Consider the following 22,738-nt stretch of genomic DNA (forward strand, 5'->3'; position numbering starts at 1 on the left):
GATGGATGGACCGCTCAGCTTGTAAAGAATTGGCTAGATTGGAGTTGCCATCAATGACTTGGTGTCCGAATGGAGATCTGTGATGAGTAAAGTCCCTCAGGAATTGATACTGGGACCAGGGCTGTTTAACATCTTTGTTGGTGGTGTGGACAGTGGGAACAAGTGCACTTTGAATGAATTTTCTGATGACACCAAGCTGTGTGTTGTGGTTGACAGCAGTGGAGGGAGGGGATGTCATCCACAGGGACTTCCATAGGCTTAAAGAGGCCGACCCATCCCAACATCATGAAGTTCAATAGGGATAAGTGCAAGATCCTGTGCCAAGGTCTGGGCAATCACAAGCACAAGGGTGATGGGTGGATTGAGAGCAGCCATGCAGAGAGGGTCTTGAGGGTGCTGGTTGATGAGGTGCTTGACATGATCCAGAAATGTGTGCTGGCAGCCTGAAAAGCCAATCATATCCTGGAATGCATCAAAAGATGCATGGCCAGTAGAGCCAGGGAGGTGATTCTGCCCCTTTGCTGTTGTGAGACTGCACCTGGAATACTGTGTTCAGCAGTGCAAGAAGGACGTGGATCTGTTGGAGAAGGTCCAGAGGAGGGTCACAAAGACGATCAGAGGTCTGGAGCACCTCTCCTGTGAGGACAGGCTGAGGAAGTTGGGTCTGTCCAGCCTGGAGAAGAGACAGTTCCAGGGAAACCTTATAGTGGCTTTCCAGTATCTGAAAGAGGTCTACAGGAAGACTGGAGAGGGATTGTTTATGAGGGCATATGGTGATTGGACAAGGGGCAATGGTTTCAAAGTAGAGAAAGGTAGATTTAGATTAGCCATTAAGAATTGCTTTACTGTGAGGGTGGTGGAACAGTGGAACAGGTTGACCACAGAACTTGTGGACACATCATCCCTAGAAGTGTTTAAAACCAGGATGGATGAAGCTTTGAGCAACCTGGTCTAATAGGAGGTGTCCCTATCACATGGTAGGATGGTTGGAACTAGGTGATCTTTAAGATCTCTTCCAATTCAAACCATTCTATGATCATCAAACAGGTCCTGCTGAATCTGGAAGTGCATAGTGCAATGTGCCAGTTGCTCCTTTTCCTCTGTCGAGGTAAGAGGTCTCTGCATCACTATAGAGATATAAAACAACTGTGGTTCCGCAGATCAAACAAGCTTACAGGTTATTTTGCTTTTTATTTGATCAGTGAAACATTTATCAGAAAAAAAAATGTTACGCAGTTGACATTTCTTCTTTAATCTTTGTAGATCAGGGTCACTGCCTTTGAGTAACGGGTCATTTAAATCCATTCTCTTTAGAATCTGAGGGGAATTAATTATATATCATTTAATTTGACTGTAATTTAGACATGTAGGGTGAAAAAAAAAAAGGAGCTGTTTGTAAGAACACAATGCAGAAGATTACAAAATCCTGTGCTATATTTTATGAAAATTTTCAAAACTTTGTACTATGTATCTCAAGTCTGTGCCAGCTGCATTTTCACTGCTATTTATTTCTGGAAAGAAGAAGTAAATCTTCCTGTTGTACCTGTTACCTCTTTGCAGCACTGCTGTTTAGTCACAGTTAAGTGGTGTAAAATGGTTTGAGTGAAGTTTGTAATGCCAATTCAAAAACTTCAGATTTTTCTTTGAGATATATTAATAGGAATCGTGTGTGTAGAACACAGAAACTCTACTGTTCTCTACTGTTCTTGGTGCTTTTAAAATCTCTGCTGGAGTACTTTATTAGGTTGTAGGAACTGAGGTCTCCTTAAAATTTAGACTCACAGTGGAGAGGCATTAGAGGAGAGCTAGAGGTCATAGAAAATTAACCTATGAGAGTAGTTGGAAGATTCTGTTCAAATTGAATGACACATCTGTTCAGAAAGAAGACTGAGATGCACTCTTTTATTTTGAGAAAGTTGATAAAAAGTCTGAGAGTATTTCTCTCCTTTGCCAAATAAGAAATAATAAGCTCACTTCAACATGAGGGAAATTTGAGTGAGATTTGAGGAAAACGACACCCTGTAAGATCATTTAAGTCTTGGCAAAGGGTTTTTTTTTTTTCCTGAGGTTATATGAAGAGTTGGGATTTTTTTATTTATTACTTGTTTTCTTAACAAAAATACGGATTTCCATACCAGAAGTGTTCTAGGTGCTTGAACTTGCATCAAAACAGAAAAGGCTCTGTATCAGATGACCTTTTTGATGTCTTCTTTCTTGGTTTGCTGCTGTTAAAATATGTGAAATATGTTCTGTTCTACCTGCAGCAGAGAAGCTGTCAGTTATAACTTTGAGTTAATACACACATTTTTTCCTTTTAAGGTTTTAATAATTATGATAATGATCACATAATTTCCTAGATTGGAAAGGACCTTTAAGATCATAGAGTCCAATCATTAGCCTAACACTTAAGTCCTTGACTAAACTGTATCTTAAACACTATGTTTACATGACTCTTAAATACCTCCAGGGAGAGGGACTCCACCACTTCCCTGGGCAAGTTGTTCTAATGCCTGATAACCTTTTGAGTAAAGAAATTCTACCTAATATTGGATCTAAACTTCCCTTGGCACATCTAGAAAATACTATTAAACTTGTGTTTTTCTTTTGAGACTGCTTGGAAGGGGTATTAGATTCTATGATTATGCAGAGAGTTGAGGGAGAAAAAGTGAGTATTGGACATGCATACTGGTACAGTTTTCGGGAATTACATGTGCTAACTAGCGGACCCACTGCTGTCAGAAAGTTATTTGTTACAAGCAGGAGTTAAATGGAGGTATGAATGGTTGTAGCTTTCAGTTGTATTTATACAGCCTTGGGGATTAGAAAACAATTTGAAAACTCAGGACAATTAAGATTGGTATGTATCTTGAAAATAAAACTGAATTAAAGGGTGGTAAAAATAATCAGTGAGTTGTGGCATTTAATGCATTAGTGTAGCATTTTAATCAGTGGGTAAGGTAATCTCAAGGTGTAAGGATCATGTGCCACCACGCTGGAGAATGTGAAGGCTTTACTACTAGATTCTGTTCAGTGTAATTCAGTCCGTCTTCTTTTAACATCTGCAAGTTCTGAAGATAAATTGGTGTTTTGCGTGGCATTATGCAGAATGGTTCTGTGTTGGAACCATGATTAACTATTGTAGACAACAAATCTGACAAGGCCTTGTATTTGAACGTATATTCTTTGTGTAACATCTGTGGCTACTCTCTCTGTGCTGCAACTTCTGCAACAACTTTGCAGCAGCTGCTTCTCCCCCTGGTGGTTTCAGTCAGATTATTTATCTAAGAAGTCAGTTAACAACACCTGTACATTCCTTGCTTGCCTCTGCAGCTAGAGTTATGTATAACATGGGCTTGAAACACAACCACAAATGCTTTCAGACATTTTTTTCTAGAATAATATAGTCTGTGCAGAAGTACTGTTTGTGTGAAGTACTGAATTGAACTGGCTGCTTCTTTTTTTGCATGTGTTTTGGTGTTGCTACTCCTGTGTCTCATGCAGTAGTGAAGCAGCAGGTCCTCCGTGATTTGTGAGGGCTTTCAGCTTTGGTAGGATGGTAGTCAGAACAGAAATTATTTAAGAGCTTTCATATTCACAGTGTCAGCTGGATTAGCAACAGTACTGTTTGCTGTGTTCTTGTTCTAAGCACTGCAGGCTCTTGTTTCTTAAAGTGAAGGTAGTATTTCCACAATTAAAAATCTTTATTTCTCACTGTAGCAAAGGTTAAAATATTTTATACTGCCAGCCTTGGCATCCCTTCTTAGTATTAACTGGAGTCCATCTGATGTCTGCCATAACATGCACTACATTGCTGTGTTCTCTGAACTTTTTTGCAACTGTTAAAGGGATAGGTCTTCTCTTTCCTACTAGTACTAGGAAACTCAAATTTTCCATTGCTTTTAGTAACTTAAATTGCTGAGAATAATTAGACTGCCAAATTTTTCTAATACTTGGTATTATACTTTTGCAGTAGGAATGTCAGATGTGTCCAGAGAAGGGTCACGAGGATGATCAGAGAGCTGGAGCACCTCTCCTATGAGGACAGATTGAAAGGTTGGGGCTGTTCAGTCTGGAGAAGAGAAGACTCTGAGGCAACCTTATTGTGGCCTTCCAGTATCTGAAGGGGACCTACAAGAAAGCTGGGGAGGGACTTTTTAGGATATCAGGTAGTGATAGGACTAGGGGGAATGGAATAAAGCTGGAAGTGGGGAGATTCAGGCTGGACATGAGGAAGAAGTTCTTCCCCATGAGAGTGGTGAGAGCCTGGAATGGGTTGTCCAGGGAGGTGGTTGAGGCCCCATCCCTGGAGGTGTTTAAGGCCAGGCTGGATGAGGCTCTGGCCAGCCTGATCTAGTGTGAGGTGTCCATGGCAGAGGGTTTGGAACTAGATGATCCTTGAGGTCCCTTCCAATTCTGATTGATTCTATGATTCTATGCCAAATTGCCACTTAGTATTTTGTGCTTTTTCCCTCCTTGACTTGGGAGGATGGTATTTTTTGGGTGCTGATCAGAGCTACCTCCTTGCTATATGCATATTTGCCAATGGAGACAACTGCAGGGAGAAAGCAGGCATTGACTGTTATCTAGACTTCTGTGCTGGTTTGATGCCAGACAGATCCTCTCTTGCCCCGAGAGGGACAAAAGAATGACACTCATACAAACGGATTGGAGAGTGATGGAAAGTTTAAATGGAAAAGCAATTGGTGAAACTACAGAAAACTACAAAGCGTGGTGCCAAGAATATCCCAAAGAGTACAGAGCCCCTTACATGATACCCAAAGGCTTTCCAGTCCTTCCCTTCTCCCACCTGAGGGTATACCCAAAACCCCCAGGGCTCTTTCTTCCCCTGCCACTGCTAGGCTAGTCTTAGGCTGGCCAGGTCTGAGACTGGCCCCTCGCCCTTTCTCCTCCTGGCATTAGGCCTAGACAGGCCTAAGAGGCCTTGAGATATTCCCCCACCGTTACTCGATAAGAGAGCATCTCCCATGGGAGCAGAGAAGGAAGAAAGAGGAAGAGAATGACTTTGCAGATGGATTTATAGGGTGCAGGATTTATGGGTAGAAATATGCCGTTTCCTGTGTCCACCTTATTGGGTTGGACACTTGGGACACCAGAGGTGTAACTTATGTGGCAGCAACAGAAGGCACCCAGCCTAAACTGCCACAACTTCTGTCTGCCTGTGTTCAACTGATTCCTTGATGGGACACATCCATTGACTCTCATAATGGTCAAGCAAAGGCCTGCAGCAAAACAGGGTTCACACATAATCCCTCATGTCTGTGAGGAGTCTTACATAGGAGATTGTTAGTTTTTCATAGCTAGATGAAGAAGATGGGAGTAATAAATCTTGCAAGCACTAACAGAAGGTGGTGACTTTAATTTTTATTATTTTCCCTCCTTTATTAGGTTTTGAAGATCTTTTTGGAATAGTCAACCAGCTAATCTTCCCTAAGGGGTGTTACAGGAATATACATATTTACAACTGCTAAGCTATCCCCTGGATCCAGGGGACTGTATTGGTTGTTATTGTTGAGAGTCATTAGTCTGTTCTAAAGACCAGCCAATGATGGAAATTCTGTAAGCTACTAGGTACTGTATTTCAATACTTCATTATCCTTAGTTTAGAAGCATAACGATTTTTGAGACTAGTTTTCCTGCTTACAATGAAGAAGATGAAAGTGGTGTGTTCTCTAATTAGTTTACGCTCTTTGTTGTCCCTTTTCCTCAGTTAAATAGTCCTAGTCTTTTCTTTGAATGCTTTCGTGTTTTGTGGACCTCAGTGCTTGCCTACGGACATACTCCAATATTCTTCAGTTTTTGTTGAGTGCATTGTCTGAAACTGGCTGTAGTGCTTCTACTTAGTATTAGTCCTGATCAGTTGAGTTGGAGGACTGTTTCATGTTTTACAGTCAGAATTCTTGGGTAGTTATCTTGATGCCATAATTGCCTTATTTTCATTAAAGAATGTCATGTAGATTACAGTTAATTTGTGGTTACAGGGTACCTTTGTATGTAACTCTTGATGGACATTTTAACATTTATTAATAAATGGCAATACTTCTGAGGAAGTGCTGATTGTAATAAATATCAGAGCAATTTATGATCCCATCACAGAGTTAGTTTTTTTTCTTTTTTGCAGGCTGCTATAGTACTCCAAACCTGGGTATATAAACTGCTAATTTTCATTAGTTTCTCTGTACAACGCTGATTTGTTCTGATCTGTTCCACCATCTTGTGTTGCCTTCCTAAAAGACTGAAGTACCTGAGAGTTCATGATGCTTTCTTTCAGTATTTGCAATTCTTCAGGCACACCATCTTGGGAATTCATTTGAAATTTGCTCTAAAATATGAGTGCTGTTAAGTAAGATACGTTCTGTTGTTGGCCATGCTAATGTGACTTACTTATATTGTCAGCTGTTATGGGATGTAGTTTTTTGTTCTTGCCCTTGAGTAATCAGATTGGAGGCCAGTTTTGGAACTGTTTTGCAGCGCATGCTAATAGCTTTTTGTTTTTCACAATACAGGTTAGTAATACAGTACTTCTGTTTCTAGAATATGACTATTTCTGACACATATTTTTTCTCTTTCTTTACAGATATTTTCCAATTTATCCCTGAATGAACGTTGCCTTTCAGCATCCTTAGTCTGTAAATACTGGCGTGACCTCTGTTTAGACTTTCAGTTTTGGAAGCAACTGGATCTCAGTAGTCGTCAACAGGTATGAAGGTATCATTGTGGAAAAAAGCTTTGATGATTTGGAATCTGTTGTCTTGACCAAAGGTAAAAAATTAGAAACCCATAAAATGGTGGTATCTGTGCTTTCAGGGATTTTTCTGCTAGAGACTGAAAATGTCTGGACCCTTATTAACACTAAAATATAGCTTCTTTTGACTGAGGTGGGTTGTTAAAACAGTGTGAGGAGAAGTGCTTTTTGAAATGGATTGCAAGTTATTTGTCTCAGATCTGCATCAGGTAGTGGTAGTTCATTTCTTATAACTATCAGATCTTGTATTAATTGAAAGATGTGATCTTTTCTGAGGATGCTCTGGTCTGAAGAATGTTCACCTAACTGGTGCTTCATCTGTTAGTTTTAACAATTTTTCTTTAAGTTTTCTTCAACTGATGTGGTTCTTACTGATCAGAAGACAGATTTTGTACTCTAGGCCTTTAGCCAACTCTAAATTTTAATATCTGTGGGATTGATGGATTTCATTTAGCAAGATCCTTACAGAGCCTGCCCTTAGATTGTAAACGGTAGCTTTCCTCCTTGGAAAACATTTTAAGGATGTCTGTGTTGTCTAGCCACCTCTTTGGGCTTCTTGTTACCTCATTACTTGCAGAGGAATAGAAAACAATTTCTTTAGAGTTTCGTGAAAGGTATGGCGCAGGGGATTAACTATTAGAGGGTTGCAGTTGAAGGAGTGGCAACCTGCACTCATGTTTGTTGGACATAAACAATGTAAGTGGGATATTATTTTCAGATCATCAATTCATAAGAAAGCATGCAAGTTCGCTGGAGTTACTAGTTACCATATTTCTGAAGAACTACGGAAAAGTTAAGTAGCAGATTGTCTGATTTTTCTCAAGCGACTCCAAAACATACTCAGACCAGAAGTCTGTGTTTTCACCTTGTAAACAGTGTGTGTCAAATAAGGCTTTCTTTTTCACTGTCTTGAGATGCTGAGGTTGGATTATTTTGGGGTTAGGAGGTGGGGGATACATGTTACATTTGTTTGTTTAGGTGTTGTTTGTGTGGTTTGGTGTGTGTTTTTTTTCTGTTTGTTGTGTTTTATAGCTAACAGCTGCCTAATGAAACAGCAAGGAACAGATTAGACTTGCTGGTAATGGAAAACAGATTGAATGCAGCAAAGAAAGTGTTTTTCTCAACTGTGTCAAAACCAAAACCATCTCCCCCAAACAAAAAAGAAAACAAAAAAACCTCACCACCAAGCCAAACAACCCCTGCCCCTCTCCCCCCCGCCCCCAAAAAAACCCCAAAAACCCAAGGGATTTGTGTTCCTCTCTTGTCTAACCAAGGCTTAAAGGTAAATCTTGCCTATTGTAAGTGGTGAATAAGTATTCCTGAGTGTGTTTCTAGGTTTTTATTATATATTGCCTCATTTTTTTTTTAACCTAAACTTTAAAGTGAAGGAGTTCTATGCATTATGTCTTAACTGCTTTCAATTAGTTTGCTTTGTTTTAATTTCAAATCTTGAGCACAGAGAGTATTTTTAGTTTTTTGCCTGCTTTGTAAGACTGTCTTCTTTTAAAATTATTAGTGTGTTAGCTAACTACAATTTGTACAGAGATAAATTGGATAGCATCTTCTTTCTTCAAGGGACTTCTGGGAAAATAGAGCATCCATATGATTTAATGGGCTTTCCTAGACTAACACCTAAAATATGCGAGTATTCAGGTTTTAAAAATGAACAGGTAACAGGAGGAAACTTCTGGTTTTTTAATTACCTTTTTTTTTCTGTTACAATATTCTTTCCTTCTCATCCCTATAATTCACTGATAAACTGTATCACTGTTTTCTGTTGTTACCTGCATCACTGTAGTATTTGTCTGCTGGCATCTGGTTTTGGAGGATTACCAAAGCCTAAGTAAAAACCAGTTGCATTTCAGAGACATATAAAATGTTTTCTAAGTAGAGTGCTGCTATAGATGGGTACGCAAATCCTTTTTTCCAAGGGTGTAGAATTCTTTCTCTAAAATGTGAAAAGAACTGTTAACTGTTACCCTCTCCAAATGTTGGAGTAGACTTGTTTAAAAAGAACTGAAAACCTGATTATACCAGTACACTTTTATCTTGGAAAACAAGTCTTCTAATTCTCCCAGCAGCTTATGGAAATGCATCTTAAAAGTACTAGATTTTTGCTAATTAAATTGAAGATATGTATGAAGAAAGTTAATTTTGAATATTTGTGTTTTCTTTGCAGGTCACCGATGAGCTGCTGGAAAAGATAGCATCAAGAAGCCAGAATATTACTGAAATCAATATTTCTGATTGTCGCAATATATCTGATACAGGAGTGTGCATATTAGCTGTTAAATGTCCTGGACTCCTGAGGTATACTGCCTACAGGTGTAAACAGCTTTCTGACACCTCTATTATTGCAGTTGCCTCTCAGTGTCCTCTTCTTCAGAAAGTACATGTAGGCAATCAAGACAGACTCACTGATGAAGGCCTAAAGCAGGTAACCATCCATTCCAAGAATTTATTTATTGTTTTTTTAAAAAATTATTTATTAATTATTATTCCAAGAATAATAATTTATTATTAGTAAATTTACTATCTTTCAACTTACCAATGCCAAAAGGGGCATTGTAGTGAATTGTAGTGAAAAGGAAGATAATAAAGACAGAAATAAAAAATAGCAAAAGACAAGTGATGCACAATACAATTCCTCATCATCTGCTGACCAATGCCTAGGCAGTCCTCAAGCAGTGATTGGCCTTGCAGTCAACTACTCCTGGTTTATATACTAAGCATTTCCTGAAGTATGGAATATCCCTTTGGTTAGTTCAGGTCAGCAGTCATGGCTGTGCTCCCTACCAGCTTCTTATGTACCTGCTCACTGTCAGAGCATGTGAAACTGGAAAATCCTTGACTTGAGATAAGCATTACTTGGAGATAAGCGTAGAATCATATCGCTTTGTTTGGAAAAGACTTTTAAGATCATCAGCCGTTACCTAACTCTGCCGAGAGTGGTATGCTAAACCATGTCCCTCAACATCAAATCTGTTCATCTTCTAAACAGCTGCAGGAATGGGGATTCAACCACTTCCCTGAGGAGCCTATTCCAGTGTTTGATAAACCTTTCAGTGGGGAAGTTTCTTCTAATATCCAGTCTAAACCTCCCCTGGTATAACTTGAGGCCATTTCCTCTCATCGTATCACTATTACTCAGAAGAAGAGACCAACACCCACCTTGCTCATATGACCTGGTTTCCAGACCCTTCACCAGCTTTGTTGCCCTTGTCTAGACCTGCTCCAGCACTTCAGTGTCTTTCTTGTAGTGAGGGCTCCAAAACTGAGCACATTACTCAAGGTATAGCCTCACCACTGCTGGATACAGGGGCACAGTTGCTTCCCTGGTCCTGGTTGTCACACTAATTATGATGCAGGCCAGGATGATGTTGGCCTTCTTGGCCACCTGGGCATGCTGCTGGCTCATTCTTGGCTGGCTGTTTATCAACATTCCCAGGTCTTTCACTACTGGGCAGTTTTCCAGGCACTCTGCCCCAAGCCATAGTGTTGCATGGGGTGGTTGTGACCCAGGTGCAGGACCTGGCACTTGACTCTGCTGAATCTCATATAATGCCTTGGCCTATTGATCCAACCTGTCCAGGTCCCTCTGTAGACCCTTCTTACCCTTAAGCAGATGAATGCTCCCACACAATTTGATGTCATTGCAAACTTAATGAGGGTGCATTCAATCCCCTCATTCAGATCATTGATATTAAAGAGAACTAGCCCAAATACTTGTGACTGACCACTAGCTGGATTTACCTTTGTTCACCATCACTCTTTTGGCCTGGCCATCCAGACAGATTTTTACACAGCAAAATGTCCACCCATTCAAGCCATGTGCACTCAGTTTCTCCAGGAGAGAATTCAGTTCTCATACTAAATCCACAGCACAGTACTGTACCAACTACTAGGAAGAAAACTCTGTCCCAACTGAAACCAGGACATGGAAAAAGTACTCTAGGATTTCATTAAAACTGGATGCCACTTCAAAAACTGGTTTATGGATATGTTGGGGTTTTTTTCCTTTGTTTCCCCCTTGTCTGAATATGTGTATATCTTGTAGATAATATATATCCAGGGAGAAAATGATCCCTTTTGTAATGAAACACCAGTTTGACATCTTGTGCTTCACCTCTAGCTAATCAGACTTTCCTGAGCTTAGTTGTTATTTGTAACCGGTATCTTTTTGGCATCATGAAAGCCAAAGGTGACCAAGACCTTTGTGTTAGGCATGCAGGAAAGTTTTCGTAATATCCTTCCTTGTATTAAAGGAGCATGTATGGTAAGTTGTGAAGTGATAATGTCAGATCAAAGATGCTGTCAGTGTTCTGTGATGCAGGCATCATTAGCTACTTTTGTCTCCAGTAAGTAACTTAGTTCTGATGTGTTCCATTTGGTTCACTGTAGTTAGCAACTTCATTTTGTCATGTGTGCAGTTTTTCATGGTTATGTGTAGTACTTACAAAAACTGTAAGGAAAGATAATTTTTAAGGATGGGGCAGAGGAATAGAAAGACATTTTAATTCAGTCAAATTCTGCCTTTTTTCCCCTTTTTGTTCTTAAATACTTGCTTTGATTTCATTAATTACAGCTGGGTTCAAAATGCAGAGAACTGAAAGACATTCATTTTGGGCAATGCTACAAAATCTCAGATGAAGGAATGATGATTATAGCTAAAGGCTGTTTGAAGTTGCAAAGAATATACATGCAGGAAAACAAATTAGTAAGTACATTCCATAACTTTTTTTTTCCCACTGCACTTTCATTGTCAGAGCTTTCTCTGCTTACTTAAAATTTCCTTCTGAATAACTACTTTTTGGCATTGAATTGCTTAAAAATGTTATCTAACTGTGAAAAATTCAGATTGTACAGAGATAGCTCAGAAGATGTATCAAAATGCAAGTGAAGCAGGTACATATTGCAGGTACATACTAACTTTCGGTTTCCATGTGATGTTCCAAGATTGTTCGGGAGGTGCCCGATTTGTGCAGGAAAATGTTTAGTGCAGAGTGTTTGTTTTGTTTATAACAGTATGTTTACATATAGTAAAAAGTGCAGACTTTAGATAAAGTAAAAGAGTTGTGGAGGTTGGACCCTTTATTGCTATTAATAGACTCCGATAGTGACATGTTTCAAGATAAGATTTCTCATTAGGGTGCACTAATGCGCTTGTGCTAGTAGAAGGCAGCTGCTGAGGAGTAATAAAAATATGTCCTAGGTCTAAGCAGTGTCTGAAATAATGGTTTCTGATGTTGAAAGGCTGCATCTGCTAAATGGTATAGTGGGACACTAACTTTATTATTTTTTTTTAATTGTTGCTTTTATTGTTTTTTCATTCAAATCAGTAGAGAAAATTGCTTGCATTTGAATTGTTAACTATGAGCTAATGTCAAGGTTATAACCTTCAGTTTGGAAAGTGCCGAACTGGAACAAGTAAATTATTTGTAATAAGATGGCATACCTTGTATGCAGCCATTTAATATTTGGCTTCAAATAGATGAACAGATACTGATTCCTAAGATGTTTCATTTGAGAATGGCTTCTGTTTTAAAAACAAAAATGAAGCTGAAAAACAAAAATAATTGTTTTGGTAAGAATTGTAGGAAATGGAGAAATAAGAGATAATCTGAGATTTAAAAATAGTTCAAATGCAGAAAAAAGGGTTGTTTCCTTTCCTTCAGTATCAAAATAAGATCAGGAGAATTGTTGAAATGAGTCCTTTGTCTTTAATATATGAAAGTCTTTCAGTTAAAAAAAAGGAAAGAGAAATTGAAGTTCCAAAAAGCCTTTTAGGAAACATGCCCCTGCAAAAATTAACTCTATTAGTTAGAATGTATTAGTTTGGGTTAAATTAATGAGGTGGGAATTATAAAATATAGTTATCTTTATTTTCCCAAAAAACCCACCCCAAAACTATGTACAAAACCGATAAAATTATTTACAGGTTCTGTTTGGTTGTGAATTCATTCCAGGATGCTTATGGCAATTTTGACACAATTTAGAGAGTTCAGAGACTGGAAAAAACTATGACACAAATAGCTTCACCCACTTATAAACCAAAGGCCAACCAATAACCCTTAGGAAGATATGAGCAGGCTGGGTTTACTCATGAGAATCAGAGTAGAAATTTGGAGATGGTCCCTAGCTCGCTCTCTCAGCTTACAGGCCCCAGAAACTGTCGATTTGTGATCCAATTTGAGGCTCAGGCTTTTTGCAATCAGTCCCAGGGAGAAGCAAAACAGCAGACGAGTCCCAGGCAGGCAGGGTCACGGCTTTGCTGGCTGGTACCTGAGCAGAATCGGTCCCAGGGCTCTGAACCAGACACTTGAAGCAAGGCAGGGCACTCGAGATGACAAGGCTTGAAGTGAAGCCAGGCTTCAGCAGCTTTGAGCAAGGATGAGCAAGGCAGATCTGAGCAAGGCACCTAGGCTACCTAGCCACTTGTATATATACAAAATGCCAGAGGTCACTTGGTCCAATGGGGCACATGTAGCTGCCCAATGGAAAGCGTTCTGCCAGGCTATGACCATGAAAGGCAGAAGCAGGGACCTTGTATCGGGGGGAGCTTATGTGCTCTGATCCCAGATAGGCATCTTGTTTACCAGACAGGCAAGGTCCTGTCCCCTTTATTCCTTTTCCTGTGTTGGCATGTTACTGTGGTGGGAAGAAGGGGAGAGAAAGGACCTGTCTAGATATCTTAAGGCCTGTCTGGATTTGTACTGGGCCGTGTGTCATGGCATTACCACCACAGAGAATCACATGGAAGCCTTGTGCATATTCAAGGTTCTCATTACCAAATTGTATGTAAAGATTATTGCATGTATAAATACCTACACAATTGTATGCCTGTTGGAAAATATGTAAGGTGTTAATTTGACCTTGTAGATATATCTGAACTTCTTGCCACTGAAGTCTTTATTCTCTTTATAATCTGAAATATAACCTAAGAAGGTTACATTACAGTTGTTAGATTTTATTTTTTTTTTACTTCTTTCCTGTGCTTTCATTACCTGAAATGCTCTCTAAGGTCCCAATGTAAACACACAAGAAGTATCTCCTTCCACAGCATCCTTACAGCTAAACTGAGGAAGTGTGGTCTGGATGATTGGGTAGTGAGGTGGATTGTAAGCTCATTGAAGGAACGAAGTCAGAGAGTTGTGGTCAATGGTACATAGTGAAGTTGGAGGCCAGTATCTAGTGGAGTCCCTCAGGGACCAGTGCTATTCAATATATTCATCAACGACCTGGATGAGGGAACAGAGAGCACTGCCTACAGGTTTGCTGATGATACCAAACTGGGTGGAGTGGCTGACACATTGGAAGGTTGGACTGCCATTCAGTGAGACTTAGACTGGCAGGGAGAAATGTAATGAAATTCAACAAGGGCAAGTATAGAGTCTTGCACCTGGGAAGGAACAAACCCATGTTTCAGTATAGGCTGGGGACTGACCTGTTGGAGAGCAGTGAAGGGGAAAAGGACCTGGGGTTCCTAGTGGATGGGAGGTTGACCATGAGCTGGCAGTGTGCTCTTGTGGCCAAGAAGGCCAAAACCATTCTGGGGTATATTAGAAGGTGTGTGTGGCTAGTAGGTTGAGAGAGGTTATTCTCCCCCTCTACTCTGCGCTGGTGAGGCTGCATCTGGAGTATTGTGTCCAGTTCTGGCCTCTTCAGTTCAAGAAGGACAACTGCTTGAGAGAGAGTGCATTACAGAGGCACAAAAATGATTAGGGGAGTGGAACACCTTCCTTATGAGGACAGACTGAGTGAGCTGAGTCTGTTTAGTTTGGAGAGGAGGAGACTAAATATATGTAAAGGGTGAGTGCAAGAGGATGGAGTCAGGCCCTTCTCAGTGATGCCACATGACAGGACAAAGGGTAATGGGTGGAAGTTGAGGCATAGGAAGTTCCATGTAAACGTGAGGAAAAATTTTTTCACTGTGAGGGTGATGGAATGTGGAACAGGCTGCCCAGGCTGGTTGTCAATTCTCCCTCTCCGGAGATATTCAAAACCTGCCTGGATGCGATCCTGCTCTGGCAGGGGGATTAGACTGGATGATCTTTTGTCTCTTCCAACCCCTACCATTCTGTCATTCTTGTTTTTAAGACAATCAAGAAAGGTGTTTTTCACCTGCACTTTATTTGGTTGATTTCATGTTTGGACATTAATTGTAGCATTAACTTTTTATTGGACATAGGACAAAAATATGTACTTTGAAGTGAATAGGAACCCTTCCAGTTGCTTTGTCACTTCTGAAAATTTGTAAAGTGAGTTATCAAAACTAACCCTTTGCATGACTTTTTTGTGACTGTATTTTTTTTAATGTCTAATTTTATTTAAAACTGCAGCCCAATCTTAGTTTTTTAGGAAAAATCAATTTTGCAGCAAATTTTGTTTAGCTTTGTAAAGTCCAAATTCAACTCCTTTAATTTTAGTCTAGAAATGTAGACATGAAATAAGTTATTAAGCTGCTATGAACTCCAGGGCATTGAATCTTCAGAATAAAATAACACTTGAATGATTCCACTGTATGACAAAGCAGCAGAAACCAACATACTTCTTCCTTGCTAGGAGCAAGAGACATACAAATCTTGCTGGAAATGTGATTTTGTGTGATCAACCAATGCGAATTGTGGGAAATTGTTATGTAGTTGTAAAATAAAAATATTCACCTTCCATGTGTGTGTGTGGCAAGGATAGGACATGTTCAGTGTTGTAGAGTTATCTTAAAAGGGAGTAATGGTTGGTGCCAAATGATAATCCACTGTTTTGTTTGTCAAGTTTTATAGGTTACTTTTGTTTTAAGACTACTTTCTCAAATAAAACCACTGAGTAGTTACTGCGGTGCATCTTCCCACTCTTTTGGTGAAGAAGGTGGTTTGGGGAATTGTATGTATTTTCAACACAAGTATTCATTCTCTGAAATATTCTGTGGCAAGAAAAGGCCGTGGTCTGTGTATTTAAAGTTCATCGATTTTGAGTCTGATACAGGAAAAACACTTCTTTTCCCCCTCTCTGCCTCACACTTTTAAACAGCTCTGTACCTTCTGTGTAAACGCTGTAAATCAAGTCTGTGTTTTTCATTTTCCCAGAAGTGCTCAAAATCATGTGACTCTTACAGACAATTTCCATTAATTTCAAAGTAGCTAGTCCATTATAGGTAGAACATGATGGCTGGGTTTTCCTGTAGGCTTGTCTCAGACTAGTGGATTTTACACTTTGAAAATACATCTTTACAGAGGGAGCTAAATACTGCCTTTGTGATTGTTACTTTACAGTGAGATGTGGATCAGGCAATACAGTTAAGTTGCTTCACCTGTTGCTAAGAAACTTTTTATCAGACTGCTGAGCAGAAACGGAGAAAGACAGATTTGTGTGCTGGTTTTTTAATGTACTAGGCATTTCACATAATAATAGACCCTTTGTTTGAAGTGCTGGTTATGTCATGGTAGTAATTGAAAGTTGCAAGTAGTAAATGAGTACAAATGATACAAGACGAGAAGAGTTAACATTGCAAGGCTAACTTAACACAGGATTGTTTTTGTTTGTGTACTGTTTATGATTTCTATCTCTTCAAAATACGTTTGCTCTTTGAATGAAAGCATAATTACACGCAAAGCCTCTTTTCTGAAGCATACTGGCCTAACTGGGAACATAGTGGGTAAAACAAATGAACTGCAGCAGTGATACAATCAAAAAATCTCTTAGACACTTGATATAAATGGAAGAACAGATTTTAACCCTGTTCAGACAAAACTAAGAAAGCTCCTACCTTCTTGGTTGAGTTTAGCTAGACTTTATATTTTGTGGTTGTGGCTGGAATTGAATGCTGTGAATTTAACTTTGGTATTTGCCTCATATAAGTGATTAACAAGAATGAAGCTGGTGGAAGATGAATTGGTTAATCTCATTGCTAACATTTTACTAACCCCCTTTTTGTCCTTTCACCCCAGATATACAAGTGCATAGCTTCAGCTTCAAAGTCAGAGAACTGTTCTAGCTAATTCTTGGTATTCTCACTGAGAGGTGGAATGAGGCTGTACTTTAACCGGAATTGTCAAGGACAATTAACGCTTTTCATTGCAGCCACCACTAGAAGAATGGAGCCCTAAAACATTTATAGATTTTGTGACTTCTTCATAGAGAGATGCAGAACACTGAAGTTTGTGACTCCAGTGCACCCAAAGAGCAGGATTATCCATATAAGCAATTTTATACAAGCAGTGTATAAACTCTCCATTACCCCCTGAACAGTTAATTTGGCAGCTCATTTTAGAGCTGGAAAAAACCTTCTCCACTTAACTATGTTTGTTTCATATGGTGATTTCTTTCCCACTGCATTTCCTTAATTGAGTGGCTGAGTAGATAAAATTGTAATGCACTGGTTGCTGAAACTTAGCAGATGGGAATCACAGCTTTGTACTTCACTGTTCCACCCAGTCACAGAGTCATGCAGAATCACAGATCAGTTAGGGGTTGAAGGGGCCTCCAGCGATTGAGTCCAACCCTGCTGCCAAACAGGATCACCAAGAGGCCACACAGGAATGCATCCAGGTGGGTTTTGAAAATCTCCAGAGAAGGAGACTCCACAACCTCTCTGGGCAGCCTGTTACAGTGCTCTGTCACCCTCACCATGAAGTGTCTCCTCATGTCAAGGTGGAATCTTTTGTGTTCTAGCTTGTACCCTTTGTTCCTTGTCCTATCACTGGGCACCACTGAAAAGAGATTATCACCTTCATCTTGACATCCACCCCCTCAGGCATTTATAGATGTTGGTAAGATCCCCTCTCAGCCTTCTCAAGACTAAACAGACCCAGTTCTCTGAAGTCTTTCTTCATAGGAGAGATGTTCAAGTCGTGCAGTCATCCTCATCAGTGTTTGTGGTTTCTTTATGGTGAATTAAAAGTGGATGAGGGAAATCAGTGTCTAAAGTGATAAAGAGAGATAAAGTTTTGGGTGCTATATAGCAGGATGACAGTATTCCTAGCTCTATACTTCTCTCTCTTGCATATTATATTCTATTTTTCCTCTATTCTCTGTTTTTCAAACTTGTTCAGGGATAGATGGAAAATAATAATGCAAACAAGCTACTACAGCTGGAATGCTGGCAGCGTTTCTTCCTTTCCATTAAAATGATCTTGTGAAGTAAATGACTTAAATGATTTGTCTAATGATTCCCAGGTACATTCATTAAGATGGTTATGGTCTAATTGACCACATTTCTAGCTCCTTCATTCTCTTTTGACTCTGTCCAAGAATGGTGTCTACTTTGTGTGGATGACGTTATAAGATAACCAAATTTTGGGCCAATTGGCAGTGTGTTTCCTGATGTGGGAAAGCATGTTTATAGTAATTATTTTACTGATAATTATTGAATGGCTCTTTTTAAGAGTAGTTCTCCATTAGTGTTCTGCCCACGTGTGCAGTTTATAGCAGATAATACAGTGTAGAAATTGGTGTTAACTGTGATGCTATGTTTGATAGAAATTATAAGACAAGAATCAACCTAGTATGAACACCTGTAGGACAGAAGAAACTTAACTTTCATATTAATCTGAATAATGTAATATGATTTATTTATCCTTAGGTGTTTTACTGGGATTCTCCACCCTATTTTTGACTTTGGGAAGCAATTGTTGTGTTTATATGTCTGCTATAAAACAATTCATCAGTGTGGTCTGTGTGTAACACAAGGCAAACAGGTAGAGAAGAGTGCTTTGAATTTAGTCCAGGCAAATTGTTTGAGGAGGAAAATCAGTGGTGTGATGGGAACTTCACATAGCAGAGGGGAGGCAGTCTAGAATGTTCTTGGAGTATATGGAGGATAGCTTCTTATCACAGTTGCTTTGTGAGCCTACCTTCTTTTTACAAATAGAGAAGGGCTGGTGGGAGATGTGGTGGTCAGAGGGGTCTAGTGACTGTGTGATAGAATTTTCAATATGCAGTCAAACTAAGAAGGGCATCAACAAAACATCCACTCTGGACTTCTGGAGGACAGACTTCAGATTACTTAAGGAACTAACTCAGAAGGTACCTTGGGAAACAGCCCTTAAAAACAAAGAGGTCCAGGAGGGCTGGACCTACTTCAAGAAAGAAATCTTGAAGGTGCAGGAACAGGCTGTCCCAGTGTGCCAGAAGAGGAGCCGACGGGGTAGACAGCCAGCCTGGATGGGCAATGAGCTTCTAAATGAATTAAGGGAAAAAAAAGGGGTGTTTCTCCTTTGGAAAAAAGGGGAGATAACCCATGAAATGTTTAAGGATGTTGCTAGGTCATGTAGGAAAAAAATTAGAGGCAAAAGCCCGTTTAGGACTTAGACTGGCCACTGCTGTGAAGGACAATACAAAGTGTTTTTATAAATATATTATTGGCAAAAGGAGGAGCAAGGACAACCTCCATTCATTAGTGGCCATGGAGGGGAATAACAATATGAGTTAAAGGCAGAGGTACTTAATGCCTTCTTTGCCTCAATTTTCAATAGTAGGATAGGTTGTCTTCCAGACAGCTGACCTTCTGAGCTGGCAGATGGAGTCAGGGAGCAGTATAGTACCCTTGTAATCCATGAGGAAACAAGAGACCTGCTGAGCCACTTGGATCCCCACAAGTCTAGGGGACGGGATGGGATCCATCCTAGGGTAATGAGGGAACTGGCAGATGAGCTCCATAAACTGCTCTCCATCATTTTTTCAGCAGTCCTGGCTCACTGATGAGGTCCCAGATGTCTGGAAGCTGGCGAATGTGATGCTTATCCACAAGAAGGGCTAGAAGGAGGAGCCAGGGAATTACAAGCCTGTCAGCCCTACCTCAGTGCCAGGCAAGACTATGGAACAGGTCATCTTGAGTGCAGTCACAGAGAACCTACAGGGTGGCTGAGAGATCAGGCCCAGCCAGTATGGATTTAGGAGGGGCAGATCCTACCTGAACAACCTGATCTCTTTCTATGACCAGGTCACCCACCTGGTGGATGTGGGGAAAGCTGTGGATGTAGTCTACCTGGAGCTGGGATTGTTTAGCCTGGAGAAGAGGAGGCTGAGGGGAGATGATATTGCTCTCTACAACTACTGAAGGCCCTCAACATTCCATATAGTATTTCAATTTTTACATATAATTACTTAAAATTATTCTTCTACTCAGAGACGTTTTAGTGAAAAGGATCACTTTCCTATGACACTTTGTGAATACTTTCCCTAAACACTTTCTAACTAGCTCATTCTATTGTTTTGAAGTACTGAAAATAACTGCAGTTGTTCCATATGTTTCCTCTGTATTTATTTATGACTCATGGTCTCCAGGAAACTACTGTTGGTTTTCTTTGTAGACTCAGAATGCACAGAGAGGACTAGTTACTTGCTAAATCTATGTATGCATATTAAGAATGATACTGAGACTGGTTTCTCTACTACTACGTTATAGCTTTGAACAACAGTGCTTCATCTTCTGTCAAGTGTTAAAGCTTTCTAAAGCAAAACTTCCTTACAAATGACATTATTGGTAGTGTTATCCAGTAATGATAAAGTCTCTCTTTGTAGCAGTGTACAGCTGGTCTACAACTGGACCAAATGAGTCTGATCATAACAGACCAAATTTGGCAGACCTGGATTGTTCTAGAAGTCCCTAGAGTCAAAAAGACCTCAGCCAATCCCATCTAAGCCCTGGATGTGGACACATCACTGGCCAGAGACCTGGGTGGTGCAGAAATTCCCAATCAATGGGCTTTCCAAGGCCAGGAAATTCAAACTCACTACAAATGGAAGTTTGGAACAATAAATTGGGAGGTTGTTGGCTGTTTGCTGAGAACTCTGAAGGTTTACTGTGTCATGTGTCTGTCTCGAACTTGCAGCCATCATGCCACATCTCTTAAATTTGTCAAACGTTACATATGCACTAAAAACTACTCATGTGCCATAAAAATGATGATCAGTGTTTTAAAGAAAGCATTTGATAGCTGTACTGAAAATTACGTTGAGATATGGGAGAACATGCTTTCAATAAGTGTCTGGGACATCCATTCAGTACAAAAATCTGCAGTGGAAAGTTACTCTTTTGATAAAGCCTTCTGAAACATTCACTTCATTTTAACAACAAAATAAAGCATTTATTTAGAATTATAACTGACACAACCTTATTTTGTTTAGAACTATTTCATTTGACTTGAGCAGTTTCTTTAATGCTGTTGCTACTGTAAACCCGAGTTTGATGTTAATAGAAGAAAAAATGAAGATTATGTGGTGGTGTGTAAATATTGTATTTGCTGTAAAGGCATTTGAACCATTATGCAGATGTCAGACTTTGATTTTCTTTATAAATGTTTCTTGTGAATCTGGCAGTAAGAGCAATATTTGGGCATCACCCTTAGGTGGCGGTATTGACTGTGTAGTGATAACAGGTGCTTTGAGTTTTTGCTGTGGGGACTTACCAGTACAGCATGCATAACTCCTGGTTGTTGTGCTGGTTCCACACATTCTGTTTTCTCTTCGATTCAGCTGCCAGAGTAGTTTGTAAATGTCTTCAAACTTTCTTTTTAATATGGATTCAGTGTTTGTGGAACTCTTTAGACTGACAGCATTGGAAATGGAAGTCCTCTTTTTGTTCACTGTAGGTACAGCATGAGCAGCAGCAGCAGCAGTGCAAGCTTCACTTCACTGCCCACCAAAGTGCTGTAAACCCTGACCCTAGGGAGAGACCCTCTAGCAAGGGTTAAGAGGCTTGTTCAGTCTCCATGCTCACTCAGTTGCTACAGTGGCTGCCAGTGGAAGTACCCATTTGTGGTTGTGGATAGACATTCACCTCACAAAAGCATCAGAAATTGAACTGTGAAAGCACCAGCTTATTTCATAAAAACTACTATCTGTCAGATGATGTAATACCAGTTACCACAGCCCTGAGCTGCTGGTAGGAGTGAATGGCTCCAGTTCCCTAAATTCAGTTTCTCTGTAAATACGAGTGCAGCTTCCTTACACAATATGCTGTGCAGAAACAAAATGTGTGTCATTTTCTTGTGAAGCTAATTGTATATCCCTTTCAAATCAAAAATCATACATGTAAACACTCTGACTTAATAATAATGTCAGGTATATATGGTTTCACTATTATGCTTTTTTTCTGTTTTGAACAAGTACTGAATTTATTAAGCTTTTTAACCAATTACACAATGTTGTGAGTTGACTTGTTATGTACTCTCTAAGTGTGTGTGTGTGTGTGTGTGTACTTTTTAAAAGCAACTAATGGCTGTTGCATTACTTATGTTTTTTGACTCAGGTTACAAGCCGTAAATTAACGGCTCAACTTACTTTAAGGTTTAAAAAACTTTATTTTTTCATTGATATAAAGTTAGGTATTATGCCACATAGAGTGGCATAAGCTGTAATTTTTTACCACTTCTGATGAATATTTTATGTATAAAAATGCCTGGTGCATATACTCTAGATTAACATAATGATGAACTGAGGAATGGAATAAAATAGAAGTAGAAAAATAGCTGATGAGGAACTTTTTTTTCTGATTTTTCATAGAATCATAGAATTGTTAGGGTTGGAAGGGACCTCAAGGATCATCTACTTCCAACCCCACTGCTGTGGGCCGGGACACTTCACACTAAATCAGGTTGGCCAGAGGTACATCCAGCCTATACTGAAAAACCTTCAGGGATGGGGCTTCTACCACCTCCCTGGGCAACCTGTTCCAGTGTCTCACCACCCTCACAGTGAAGAACAACTTTCTAACATCTAATCTGAATCTCCTCATTTCTAGGTTTTTTTCCCATATTCCCTAGTCCTACCTGACACCTTGAAAAGTCCCTCACCAGCTTTCTTGTAGGCCCCCTTAAGATACTGGAAGGCCACAAAATAAGATCTGCTTGGAGCCTTCTCTTCTCCAGACTGAATAGCCCCAACTCTTTCAGTCTGTCCTCATAGGAGAGGTGCTCCAGCCTCGTGGCCCTTCTCTGGACATGTTCCAGCACATCCATATCCCTCTTGTAATAGGGG

At 39.8% G+C, this 22,738-nt stretch overlaps 1 protein-coding gene across 1 annotated transcript in view; it reads left to right on the forward strand.

The window, feature by feature from the left end:
* Positions 1–22,738, forward strand: part of FBXL17 (F-box and leucine rich repeat protein 17) — a 288,290-nt gene that overhangs the window by 4,282 nt on the left and 261,270 nt on the right. Inside the window, exons 2-4 of the mRNA XM_054398055.1 lie at positions 6,596–6,718; positions 8,943–9,200; positions 11,349–11,480. Coding sequence (XP_054254030.1) covers positions 6,596–6,718; positions 8,943–9,200; positions 11,349–11,480 — 513 coding nt within the window. The remainder of the gene's footprint in view (positions 1–6,595; positions 6,719–8,942; positions 9,201–11,348; positions 11,481–22,738) is intronic.

Source organism: Indicator indicator, chromosome Z, assembly GCF_027791375.1.
Source record: "Indicator indicator isolate 239-I01 chromosome Z, UM_Iind_1.1, whole genome shotgun sequence".
NCBI classification, from domain to species: domain Eukaryota; kingdom Metazoa; phylum Chordata; class Aves; order Piciformes; family Indicatoridae; genus Indicator; species Indicator indicator.